At 37.3% G+C, this 12,930-nt stretch overlaps 1 protein-coding gene across 8 annotated transcripts in view; it reads left to right on the top strand.

Annotated features, from left to right (window-relative positions):
- Positions 1–205: 205 nt before the first annotated feature.
- bbx (BBX high mobility group box domain containing) overlaps positions 206–12,930 on the top strand; it is a 39,747-nt gene continuing 27,022 nt past the window's right edge. For 2 of the 8 annotated variants that reach the window (XM_082157178.1, XM_082157177.1), the window contains exons 1-3: positions 792–2,594; positions 7,309–7,390; positions 12,638–12,809. In XM_082157178.1, the coding sequence (XP_082013304.1) occupies positions 12,651–12,809 (159 nt within the window). In that variant the 5' untranslated portion in view covers positions 792–2,594; positions 7,309–7,390; positions 12,638–12,650. Of the gene's footprint in view, positions 356–791; positions 2,595–5,531; positions 5,658–7,308; positions 7,391–12,637; positions 12,810–12,930 lie in introns of those variants that run through there. The other 6 variants (XM_082157176.1, XM_082157174.1, XM_082157173.1 and 3 more) reach the window with 5 other exon arrangements.

Genomic DNA, 12,930 nt, shown 5'->3' with positions numbered 1-12,930 from the left:
CTATATCGATAATTTCACACCTCCTGTTGATCTAATGAATGATAGTGCACAATTCTTCTGTAACTGTTGTGTGTTTTGTGTGTTGTGTGAATGTGCAGGACATTATGAAGATGTGGTTTTAATCTCTCTGTCTCGGAACCGTGCCGAAATGTTTCGCGCACTCTGAGTGGCTGCCTCGGGCTGTCACTCAAGCGTGCGTCCAATCATAACTGTCCTTACATGAAAACTATATTTTCACTCACTGCATGTACAGTAGACTGTATGTTGCAAAAAAAGTGAACAGAGAAAGACACCATCGAAGGGGTGCGAAAGGTGGACAACGGAGCTGTTAAGTCACTTTGGTGGCCTGTTGCAGGTAAGTGGCGACGCACATGCACTGTTAGAGTTTATTTTACCAGCGCAACGCCGATCTGACACTAATACACAACATCCAGGAAGCTCTACAGATAGTGGATCTGAATCAGAAAAGCATTCCCAGCATGGTGTTGTCATCCTCTAGTCTAGAAGTAGGTGCAGTGAAACAACTTAAACGCAGCACTGGAGTTTAGGCAGAATGGTTTGACTCTAAACCCTGCTGGGAAATCCAGTTTAAAATGATATGTGTGTTTTGTTACAAGGTAGCTGGTCTAAGATGGTCCACCAGCAACAAACCAGCTATCAGTCAGTTATACCAGTGAAAGGTGGTCAGGGATGTTTTTTTTTACAACATTTTAGCTGGCCTAAGATTGTCATTAAGCTCTTGAACCAGCAAAAAAAAAAAGAAAAGAAAGAAAGAAAAACAGCTTACACAGTCACTAGTCAACCCTTAATGGCCAAAAAAATATGATTGGCTATAACATGGGTAGTCAAGTGCACAAATCAACTAGAAAGTGTTTGAAGCTCGGGCTGCGTCCGAAATCGCATACTCTTTTGAGCAGGTACATATTTTGAACATGTAATTCCTTAACGACTTCTTAAAAAAAGTATGTTCTATATAGTATGAGTATGTGTGGTATGAATGTAATATGGACGAACTACATTCGCCATGTTGTCATTATTATGTGATCATCAACCAGCGTCAGTTTCATCGCTTCACTGCCATTCACAAATCCTCTCCTGTGGCCTTATGGGACAGTGAAGTGTCCATCGTTTGCACACTTCAGAATCTCGTGGGAAGAAGTAGGTCATTAGGGTACTTTTTGCCTACTCTTTTGAGCTCTGTGAATTCAGACATACTACTTTTGTCACATACTGTTTTTCGCCTACTATATAGGGAAGTATGCGATTTCGAATGCAGTCATGGTACCGGTTCCTAGATGGTGGTCCATCTTAGACCATAAAAAAACAACAACAATTGGCCGGTTTCACAGATGAGGCTTAAGCCTAGTCCCAGACTAAAATGCATGTTTGTGCTGAAAGTAACTTGCACTGACATATCTTAAAATATGTCAGTGCCATTGTTTTGTCACAAGATGCACACCAGTAATGTTTTATTTTTCTAAGACACATTTATAAAAGCTACTTAAATGTCCTAATTGAACTAAGGCTCAATCCTGGCTTAATCTAAGCTCTGTCTGTGAAACCAGGCCTTTAAGACATTCATACCGGCTTAAGCGGGTCAACCATGTTTTTGCAACATGATCGCTCATTTCTAGCTGGTCTAAGATGGTAATTAAGCTGGCAGACCAACAACAAACCAGATACCAGCTGGTCATATGAGGTGGTGAAGCTAATTTTTGGAACATGGTGACTGATCAACCAACTAATTATAATAATGATGATAATATTCAAGTCAGTCCAGAACAGCAACACACTGGACAAACTAACTAGATGTGTTTTGGAGCATGGTAGCTGGTCTAAGATGGTAAATAAGATAGACCAGCAACAAACCAGCTACCGGCTGGTCATATGAGGTGGTCAAGCTGGTTTATGGAACCTTGTGACTGGTCAACCAGCTATTTATGATGACAAAATAGTCCAGTTAGTCCAAAACAGCCACACACTGTTCACAAACTAACTAGATGTGTGTTGGTATGGCATGTGTTTCTAGCTGATCAAGATTTTGAAAGCTTGCAAACTATTGGACCAGCAGCAAAACCACCTACCTGCTCGTCATAAGGTGGTAAAGCTGATTTTTGGTCAACCAGCCAGAACCCAGATATAAAACACAAGTATCGTATTAGACTGGATTTTCTGACAGGACACCGACTGAATGAGGATGAGGATGATGATGTGACACGGTAGGCCAGTGAGTCCAGCGCTGTGAACATCCACACACTGTGCACACGGGCTTCAGTGGGAACACTTGAACGCACGGAGGGGGAGGAGGGCTGCGAGAGAAAACAAACCCAGAAAATTGTTCGCCTGAAACGAAAGTACCAACACCAAGTGGCATTCGGTCCCCACCGTTATTCGTTCTTGGAGTGATCGGCGCGATTGTGATGTAGTTTTGTCGACTTCACGCTGCGTTGTTGCTCCCTTTCAAGCATCCGGTAAAAAATAATATAAGTGTCTGTGGGGCTACTGTACGGACGGCCAGTGCAGAACTGTTCTGATGTGTCAATAAGTTTGAGGCTGGAATGAGAAGGCCCTGGCGTTTCGACCGGATTTCAGGGGTAAGTTTGCATTCACATATGCCGCGATGACTGAAAACTTGGACATATTTTGTTTGTGAAAAGCCCCGAGTTCCGATTGATCGGGAGCTCTCGCTTAGACAGTGCGAAATACGTGCCAGTTTGTTGTGCTTCGGCATAAACAACTTTTGTGATCTGCGTGTGTGACACCTGCTCTCACCGAACATCAGAGTTTCTGTGCAATTCACGACGATTTAACATGTACGACCAACCGTGCGATTATTGCATATGGGTCTGTTAATGACACGTTCAGGCGAGCTAGAGCAATCTCGCATCACAGGGGCTAGCAGGCTAGCCAGCTACTTTTATTCTATCTGACCGAACGGAGCGAGAAACCTGAGCACAAAACCGTCTCATCTGAAAAGTCTGCCCTGAAAACCCATAGTTTAAGTAATGAAAGCTTGTGGAGGGGTATCTCTCTCTGAAAATGCCCTGGCGGAGTTTGACAGGAGTGAGATTTATACTTCATCTTCCCCAAAGCAAGATGGACTCTCGGCTGTCTGTCTTGTCAAAGCCCAGATCGACATTTTGCACCGAGATGCAAACCGAGCACAGTTCAAATAAGGGGTCAAATGAGTTATGAAATGTGCTCGATGGCTTAAATAATCGGACGATATCGTCGACATTGTGCTTTGTGGAGTTCTTGATTCGCTGTTCGATAGTTGAGCAGGGAGAGACACAGAGAGAGAGCACCGCTCTCAGGCTGTACCTGAAAACGGAACGCTGCAATACTGTATATATCGTCCATCCACCCGACAAAACTGTGTCGGATTTGCTTTAATAAGACCTACATGAACGAGTCGAAGTATGGCAAGCCTGTTAAACATTGCTTTCTTAAAACTTATATCTTTTTATTAACGTTACTAGGTATAATTGGGGCTTTTCACACTTGAAATGGCTAACCCTGGGTCAGTCAACCCCAGGCTAAACGAAATCCTGGGTTATCTTAATTTATGTTTCACATTGCTCATAATTTACCCTGGGTTAACAATTAGGCCAATCCTAGGGATTCATAATCTGACGTTTCACACTGTAGGCTACATTCTTAAACCTGGGTTAACATCCTTATTCGCGGTGTCACTTATTGGATGAACGCTGCATGCAAAATGTTTACATAAATGCTCTAGCATTGCGCATCCTCATATTGTATATTACCCTGTATTATAAAGTGTATCCTGAATGGACTTTTTGAACTATAAAGGTAAGAATGAAATGTTCTCTTCCTCATTCCAATTGCCGCATTTTCTGTCAACATTTGACATTTTTTCCCCTTAAACATTGAAACTACTGTATACAACACAATGTTTCCATGACTGTCCAAAACATATGAATATGAATGGGACACACGTTTGGTTGTCTTTTGCTAAGCATCTAGTTGTAACACAGCATTACTTCACACTGTATAAGTTTGGCACCGCAATGGGGTTAACACTGCAAAAGCCATGCTAACCCTGTTCCAGAGCAGAGTTACATAACCCTGGGTAAAAAGCAGTGCTAATCCTGCTTCTAAATTACAAGTGTGAAACGTACCTTTACTCCGGGTTAAAAGCCGGGTTTAGAATGCCGATAACCTGGGGTTAAGCTAAGCACAGTGTGAAAATCCCTATTGTTTAAATTCACTATTAGCTTAACTGTTCATTATATGTAAATGCATATTGAGTTAAACAGGTGTTCACATTGGCCGTGATCTGCTGTGGAAAAGCAGCAGAAAGTCATTCATTCTGCATAAACGATTATGTCCGTCGGCGATGCAAAAAGTTGAGAAAGCAAATGTGCAGCAACCCGTCATCAGTAGGAGTATGAATAAGAACGCCAACTGGAAACCAGCAGTACAGCGACTCAGTGATGTCCAGCAATTTAATCACCATTCACAGCTATTTGTGAGCATGCTTAGCAATGAAAAGTTGCAATGAAAGGGACATCTAAGTGTAACGGAGCATCGAAAAAGATAAAATATGGGGTGGGAACCTGGTTCAATGCATTGGTTGTTGATTAGGTTTTGAGATGTGGGTGTTGCACTCAAAAATGGAGGCAGATGAACATGAGCTTGTAAGGGAGTCTGTCGTTTTTTTACCAGAAAATCTAGTTAATGGTGTTTATTAAACGTTACGAGGTCAGACTTTAAAATTTTTTTTTACGCATTTAAAAAAATAGGGTGAGTTTTCATTTCAAGCCGACTTTAACAAATGCGGAGTGACTTCATGCAGCGACCTGTCTCTTGTATCAGTGTCTGCAAGATGGAGAAGTTAATCCTTGCAGAGTGCATTTTTCTTATGTCTTTGACTTCATGCAATGACTATGTAAAACATAATGTAAATAATGCATGACAATTAATTGTGAATGGACCGAAATAGCCTTGTGTTTGTGGTCTTGGCACAGATAGATGGCCGCACTTGCACATGTTGATGCACAAAATGACATTGAACATCATTTTAGCGGCAGTGACGTTCATTGTCACGTTAGGTTGACCAGAACTAAGAATGTCTACTAGCAACCAACTGGTGAAGTGACATATGAACTACAACAACAAAGTTGCTAGTGTGAACGGGGCTTTATTCATTAGATACTAGTACTTATTCCAATTAGAGATGCACCGATACAAAATGTCTGCCGATACCGATAGGCGATTATTCAGAGTGATCTCTACCAATAGTTTGATTTTCTTAAGGAAAAAATCTCTCCCAACTAATGCTGTAAACTACAGGGAACTCTATCATTCGGTACATTAATGTAATATTAGAGGTTAAAATTAACAACCGAGCCAAAACTATTATATTTAACTGCTATTTATTTTTAGAAACTGAAATGTTTGTATACTGTAACTGTTGCACTTAAGGTAGTTTTCACAAACACTTGTCTTCATGACATATTTATTCAAACACTAACCGTAAATAAACTCATCTCTGGTGTTTTTTATAGCTAACAAACAAACTTCCCTGAGGTAAATGCAACGTTAAGCGACATATTGTTCACAAGCTGTTTTATGGACATCTTTCTGCAGTTGAAACACTGATTGAGCGATTACATGAGACATGATACATTTCGGTAAGTTGGACTGTATCTTTCAACATACCTTTTGATGTTCATGCATGTTTTTTCATGCTATAACTTGTGTTAAAGGGGATGAAAAGTTCTGCGCTGCTGCCTGACCTTAGATGCTACAGCGACCTGTCACATCACATTATGAGTGTCAAAATGGCAATTATTTAAAAAAAATTCTGATAAAAATGGACAGAATTTGAAAGCTCTTTGCGATTATTGGATGGGAGGTGAGCTACAAAAAATATTTTGGTCTAGAGAAAAACAGTGGACCTGGCAACCCTGGCTTTAACTACGGATGATTCATAGGGTCAAATAGAGCTTGCTTTAACATTTGCGTTTTAAATTGTTCATGCGTTATTGTTGCAGCCCTAATTTCAATATGAAATTTTCTTTACACACAATATGAGTTGCAGTTTGACGTATTTCTGCCCCCTTTTGATTGACAGAGTATTAATAGGCCCTGATCATCGGCTGTTTTTAAACAATCAACCGATGGCCGAACGTGAATATAAATGTTTTTATCGGCTTACCGATTATTGGCTGATACATCGCTGCATCCCTAATTCCAATAAGTACAAGAGTCTACCCAGTAAACAATTACCATCTTTCAATGTTGAAATATGGTTGAAAATAAGTCGGTCCGCCTTGGACTGGTTTACGACGTGATTTCAACTAAGTAGTTTCAGCCGGACTGTTTGACTACGTGTTTTCAACTGATCATCTAAGACATGATAAGTATGTTATACATGCTAAAATAACGGAGAAAAACAAACTACTAAACCATCTTCATTATTATCTCAAATAAATTTAAAGAGTTTTACATGTTCCATCAAGACGTTGAAGATCGACCTGTTTTCAACGTTGAAAAGTCGTAATTAGGCTAGACGTTGAAGATTTACGTCTATTCAACGTTTAATAGATGACTTTTTGCTAGCTGGGTAATGTCTATCATTTGCGATTAAATTGAATTTAATGGAAATCTATGGTTCAGATATCAGCTATTCATTTTCGACTAGTATATGTTCCAGTTGTTGTATTTATTTGAGTTTTAATGATTCATTATGTTGCCTATTTACTCATAGTTGCTTGTCACAGCTGGATAGTACAAGCATCTATTGAATAATTACAAGCGAGTAAATTATAGATGCTAGTCAGTAGTCACTGTTGGAATAATAACAAATGTCTAATAAAGTACTAGTATCAAATTAATGAATTATGAGTAGTTAAGTTGAAAGAGATACTAGTCACTATTGTACTATTTAGTAGTAATCTTAATAAATCAATGTCTGTTCACTTGGTTGCTGCAAATCACTGTCATTGTAAATGACACTTGTATTAGTTAACATTAAAAAATAAGTATTAATAAATATATACAAGTTAGGGAAATGTTACTACTGCTTGCCATAACTGAAGTGGATTTAATGAATTCAATATATGCTGTGAGCGATGTCATAACTTTATGCTTCCATCAATAACACCAAAGATGGCACCTTAGATTGAAGCTGAGGCGGTGCACATATGCCTCTAACTAATCAAATCCACAACACACGGTTAAAATATCTCGGGACAGAGTTATTTGGTGCATTTGGCTTTGCTTTCGATGATTTATTCCTGTACTGAGGGCACAGTGTGTTTTTTTTGTTTTACTTTGTAGGTCATCTTCATCGCATGATACAGCCTGACTGACAGATCCATCCTCATCTTTCAAATACCGTATTTCCATATTCTGTGGCTCTGTAAGTACGCCTTCACTTCATGCCATGTGTTTTTCCCTTTCATCGGTTGTTATATCTCTTAAATTCACAGACTAATTGGTATCTGATGCCTTAACATCACGGATCAAACATTCATTACATCACAGATTTTAAGCTCGTGTCTGTACATAATCACCTGCTTATTGGGTTGTGCTCAATCTGAGATAAAACACATATTCATTCTTCAACCTTTTATCATGCAAAGAGCTAGTCTGTTCAAACATGGTCTACTTTCCTGAATGACTGCATCAATAACAAATTGTACTTTTGATCATATAATAGCATATTATAAAATGCATAGCATGTTATTCCTTTAGCCCTTCCATTGTAATCTGTAAGAATGGACTATAAATACCACATTGTTTTTGGTATTGGAGCCAGGCTTTCTAACATTGTCATGAATATCTAAAACAGAATTTTCTGATTTTAATCTATTTAAACTATTTAAAATGTGTTCCATCTGTGGTATTTATAATTTGACTCATATTTGAAAAATAAAAAACTTTGTCATGCTGTTTTTAAATGGTTAAAACTATGCCTATGCATCATATTTGTGGAAATGGAAATTAAATTGTAATTTTAAACTAGTTTAAGCTATTGTTATAAAATGTGAGATATTATGAAATGCCAATAGTGAATGAATTTAATTCTTAATCAAATAGTGAAACTCCATCAATTTTGTAAGATTTAACAACGAGTATATAACCATTTATAATGTAAATGTATATAACCATGATTTTCATCATCATATACTTTGACCAGCAAAAATTATTTTCTTTAATTAATGTTTCTTCAGATCCGTTGAACACTAATTAAGAATTCATGAATTTTTTATGGTTTTCGATGTTGGTCAAATTTAACCTAAGGATAACAGGTGAATGCAGTTCATTAGAATGAAAGGGGAGTTAAAGAGCAATTCATTTTTTTAATGATTGTGCAAGTTTTTTTTGTAGATAATGGTTTGATAATGCAAACCCAAGTTCACTGTTTATATTTACATATGTTTTCTTTCCACTTACACAGTATCATCAAGCTGTTGTAGGTTTGCATTGCATTCATAAAAAGTGCATCATTAAAGTTTGATTTCATTCTATTATAATAGAATAGTAAGTGTTAGTATTAACGTGTCAACACTCGACCCATAATACTAACACTTCTATTCTGTATATCTGCATATTGTTGCTTCGTTTGCATCTTAATAATACAGTTTATGTATTGTAATAATATTATACTCTTAATCCATTACACATGTACAATTTTAGTTGATCAATTATTATTAAGCAGTTAGTTTAGTAAAGATATCTATAATAAGCTTTAGAATAAATAGATAAAAATGTGAATATCTTAACAACTAAACTAACTTTACATCTTTTACTTGCACCGATGTCGCGAGATGTTTTCTTTTACTTCTCTTTCATAGACAACTCTTTTTTTTCTTGCGATGTAAATTTGTTTAAATTCTAAATGAAGTGAATTTGAGAGAGAAGTGAATGTGATTTGGCTGATCACTGATTTTACACAGTCTCTTAGACAATAATAAGTATCTATCTACCCTGTTAAGCTTTGTGTTTGCTTTTCAGTAGAGCAGTTTAGACTACATTCATATCAAAGTTATGATTAATGTCATGCGCCAGGATAACATTTAGATAAATACCCATTTTTTTTTATCTTGGATGGCTAAAAGATATAGAATAGTTGAATCACTAGCTTTAAACATAGGTTTCTTGGAATTCTAACTTTTTTTAGCAGCAAACCTGTTGCAAGTCCTGTATCCCTCTCTTGGTTCAGTGATGTTTCAAACTCTTGTTTCATTCAAATTTGGGAAATTTAGATTTAATTTGTTTTTGAAAGTTGTCATTGCATGGCAAGTGCATGAGAGTACACAAGGGTGTGTTCACACTTGACATGTTTGGTTCGATTAAAATGAACCCTGGTGCGAACCCTGAATGATTTTTGAACGCAACACGGACCAAAGACATGTAAACAAACCAAAAACATGCAGACGAGACCCTAAAAAGGACAGAATGCTCACTCATATATATATATTTTTTTCTCGTCATAGTTGCGATGTTGCCCATCACAGTTCGGTACAGGCATCAGAACCGCATCTCCTCGCAGAAGATCTTCATTTGCGTGTGTGACAGAGGAATTCTTGATGCTTTTTTGACACCTTTACACATTTTATAAGCTCTTCACATGTTCTCAGCTGGTCAAAATACCATCATATGTAGGCTATACACATAGAGTGAGTGCATTTAGCCCAGCACACAGCATTGTTTTGGATGTTCGGTGAGTTCAGTCACGAAATATACGTAATAAAAGCCGACCAATCAGGTTGTGAGTCAGTTTTCTATTAGCGAGGGATGGAGAGGAGGTGCGCTAAAGTAAAACCCCGCCCTTTATTCAATATTCTGTTTAACTTGGAAATACATCACAACACTGGAGAAAACTCGTTGCAACTTCCGGTTCACGTGGACTTTAAAAATGCCAATGTGAACTCTAAGCGGACCAGGACAAAAAAAAAGTAGGTTTTTTTGGTCCCGACCAAGCGAACCTAACTACAAGTTTAAACTCCCTTAGAGAATCCATTGTAGAATCCATCCAAACGTGAAACGCATGCAAGAAGGGTAACAACTTTTATTGTAATGTCCCTTTCAAAATTTCCATTTTAATTTGATCATGTTGCCTGAACTGAAAACAAAGCATTCACTTTTCATAATATTGGTATTTATAAGGGGCAGAAACAGTTAATCATAAAATCGGTTTACTCAAACTAAAATCAAATCATACATGATCAGATGTCTACGAGATTTATGAGTCTGTATAATTATTGAAGTATTGATTGTTTAATCCGATTTATTAATCTAAACATCTTGCATTACTATTGTAAACTTAGCCATACATTTTCTGTACAAAAAATGTACATACGGCGGGATGAGCCAAAAATGATTTTGTGGTAAGCGACAGCTTGCTACTAGAACATTCCTTTAATAGTAATGTTAATATATATTTACATTCTCAAAACCATGAATTACAGTATTATCCATATATCTTTGGATGATTATGTTTTTTTAATGACACAATCTTTCCCATTTGAATTCATTTTTTACGTGATTTTTATTCTCATTTGATAATGTAAGCTCCTGTAATCTCTGTTTTATTGCACTTTATCAAGCCGTCACTCAATAAGAGGGGCCATTGCCACTCAGACTGAACAGCCATTAGTGCATATAGTGACCGGTCATAAAGGGAGAACTGCTGTCCTGCAAGACCTGATTGGTTTCATACAAATGGCCTGAGTTGAATTTGTCCCTGCTGTAGTTTTATTGAGCTTTACAGTGATTCGTTTGTCCATACAGAAAAATAATTAGCATTCCCATTAATTAAACTTCTGTCTTCATTTACTCACCTTTATGTTGTTCCAAACCCACAAAGGTTTTTCCGTGAATGACTTGGTAATGTATGCTTTCATTGTATGGAATAGAGCAACATGAACATCCTCAAAATGTTTCCTTTTTTGTGGCCACTGGAAAAAAAATGGATTTGAAATGACACAAATTATGGTTTTGCTAAATTAATGAATGAATGGACATGATTTTGTGAACCATTAATTTACTGTAATTTAATCAGCAAAACAAAAAAAATGCTAGCATTTACAGAATCTTTATTTTCTTTCATTTTTTTTCGTTTTAATTTTGCTTTCTTCATAACCAATCATTATATTAATTGCAGTTATTTTATTCTAGTGACAGTCATAGTTATAGTCACAGCAGCAAAGTGACAAATCTGCATAGTTTTGTGAGAAAATTTGGTAAAACCTTTTAAAATAAGGTCCCATTAGTTAATGAATTAACTAACAATGAGCAAACTAAATGAACATTAGTTAATAAAAGTATAAATGTTCTTTGTTAGTTCATGTTAGCTCAGGTCCATTAAATAATATTAACATACAATTCTGATTTTAATAAGTTAGTACATGTTGAAGTTAACATTAACTGCTTTAGAAGTATTTTTCATTGCTAGTTTATCTTAACTAATGTAGTTAATGTTAACAGATGGAATATTATTCATACTTTTAAGGATAGTTTGTCATTTTATATATAGCCTATATACATTTTTTTTCACAAATATCATATAATCATTTTTAGATTTATAGCATTGTTTTTATACAGTACAAAATCCTTTTTTTTTATATTGCATTTTGCTGATAATTTAAAGTTTTTTCTATATGATAGTATTTTTCTCAAACAGTATAAATGGGTATTTTTACATGGAAATATATAGGTGCCTTTAAAATACTGATGAAAACATCTGGGTTAAATGAGATGTGACATTTACATCCACTAATAACTCTAAAAGTTCTCACATTAACAATGTTGAATGAATGAACGTGCAAGACCTCGTCTAGTGTCAGCATTTGTTCAGTCCTTATTACTGAATAAACAGCAAGAGGGCAGCAGACACCAGCTATGGAAACCCTTACAGAAGATGTCTGCTGTTAATGCAATGTCTTGAAACATTGTACTCCCAAATTCAGATCCATTCTAGATCCTTCCTGTGTGCAGTTTAAAGTGTAACACATGATAATTGAGGCGCACGAGTTAGGAAACAATCTAGCTAGTAGTGAGCTGGTATGTTTCATGGTGATGTGACTGGGTGTGTATGTGTGTGTGTTCCTCTTCCTGTTTGTGTGCATGCAGCGAACGTGTGTGAGATGTGTGCTCTGGTCCTATTGGAGAGGAGGGTCACATGTACAGTAGAGCTGCACCGGTGCTGCAGATGCAGAAGAACAGTGCTGAGATAGACAGGGAACCCTGTGTCCGCTCTCCATCAGCGATCACTGCGCCGCAATGCACTCAACAGCATGCCTGTTTTTTTCTTGAACTAACAATGCACACTGGAAAACAAAAATCAACAGTGTTTTGAGGATCTTATCCAGAGCTATCGATGCTTAGGTTCTCCCCACTTGATTTATGGCTCTATCAAAAATACATTATTGTAGCCTTGGCTTCTCTTATAGTTTTATGACGCCCGTCAAATTCTATTTACAGTCTGTTGCTGCCATTCTGTCTCCTCGAATTTGTAACCAATTACACATTTCACCTTTAAATTAACTACCAGGCAATGTAATTATCAATGTGTCATGGCCTCTTCCTGTCCTATAGTCTATTACATGATGTTAAAGAGCACTAAGGGCCGTGTTTGACCTCTGACCTTTGCCCTCATCAGGGTCAGCAGCAGTATGAAGGGTGGAGGTGGAGGGAAAGAACCTCCGGTGGAGGGAGAGATCAGCGGAAAGCGGCCCAAACGCAAGTGTCTGCAGTGGCACCCGCTGCTGGCCAAGAAAGCTCCAGACTTCTCTGAGGAAGAGGAGGAGGAAGATGAAGAAGAGCTGGAGAAGGTGAATGATTACTCAAACTGGATTCACTTCAGTGCATTAACACTGCCATTAGTGTGTGTTTTTTCAAATTAAATGAGAGTTTTGTGGCTTTTAGTTCATGTGTCTTAGTTTTGAGGTCCTC

The sequence above is a fragment of the Leuciscus leuciscus genome (genome assembly GCF_965113295.1).
Source record: "Leuciscus leuciscus genome assembly, chromosome: 24".
In the NCBI taxonomy this organism is placed as follows: Eukaryota; Metazoa; Chordata; class Actinopteri; order Cypriniformes; family Leuciscidae; genus Leuciscus; species Leuciscus leuciscus.
Note: the sequence above shows the minus strand (reverse complement) of the source record. Positions and strands in the feature narration are given on the sequence as shown.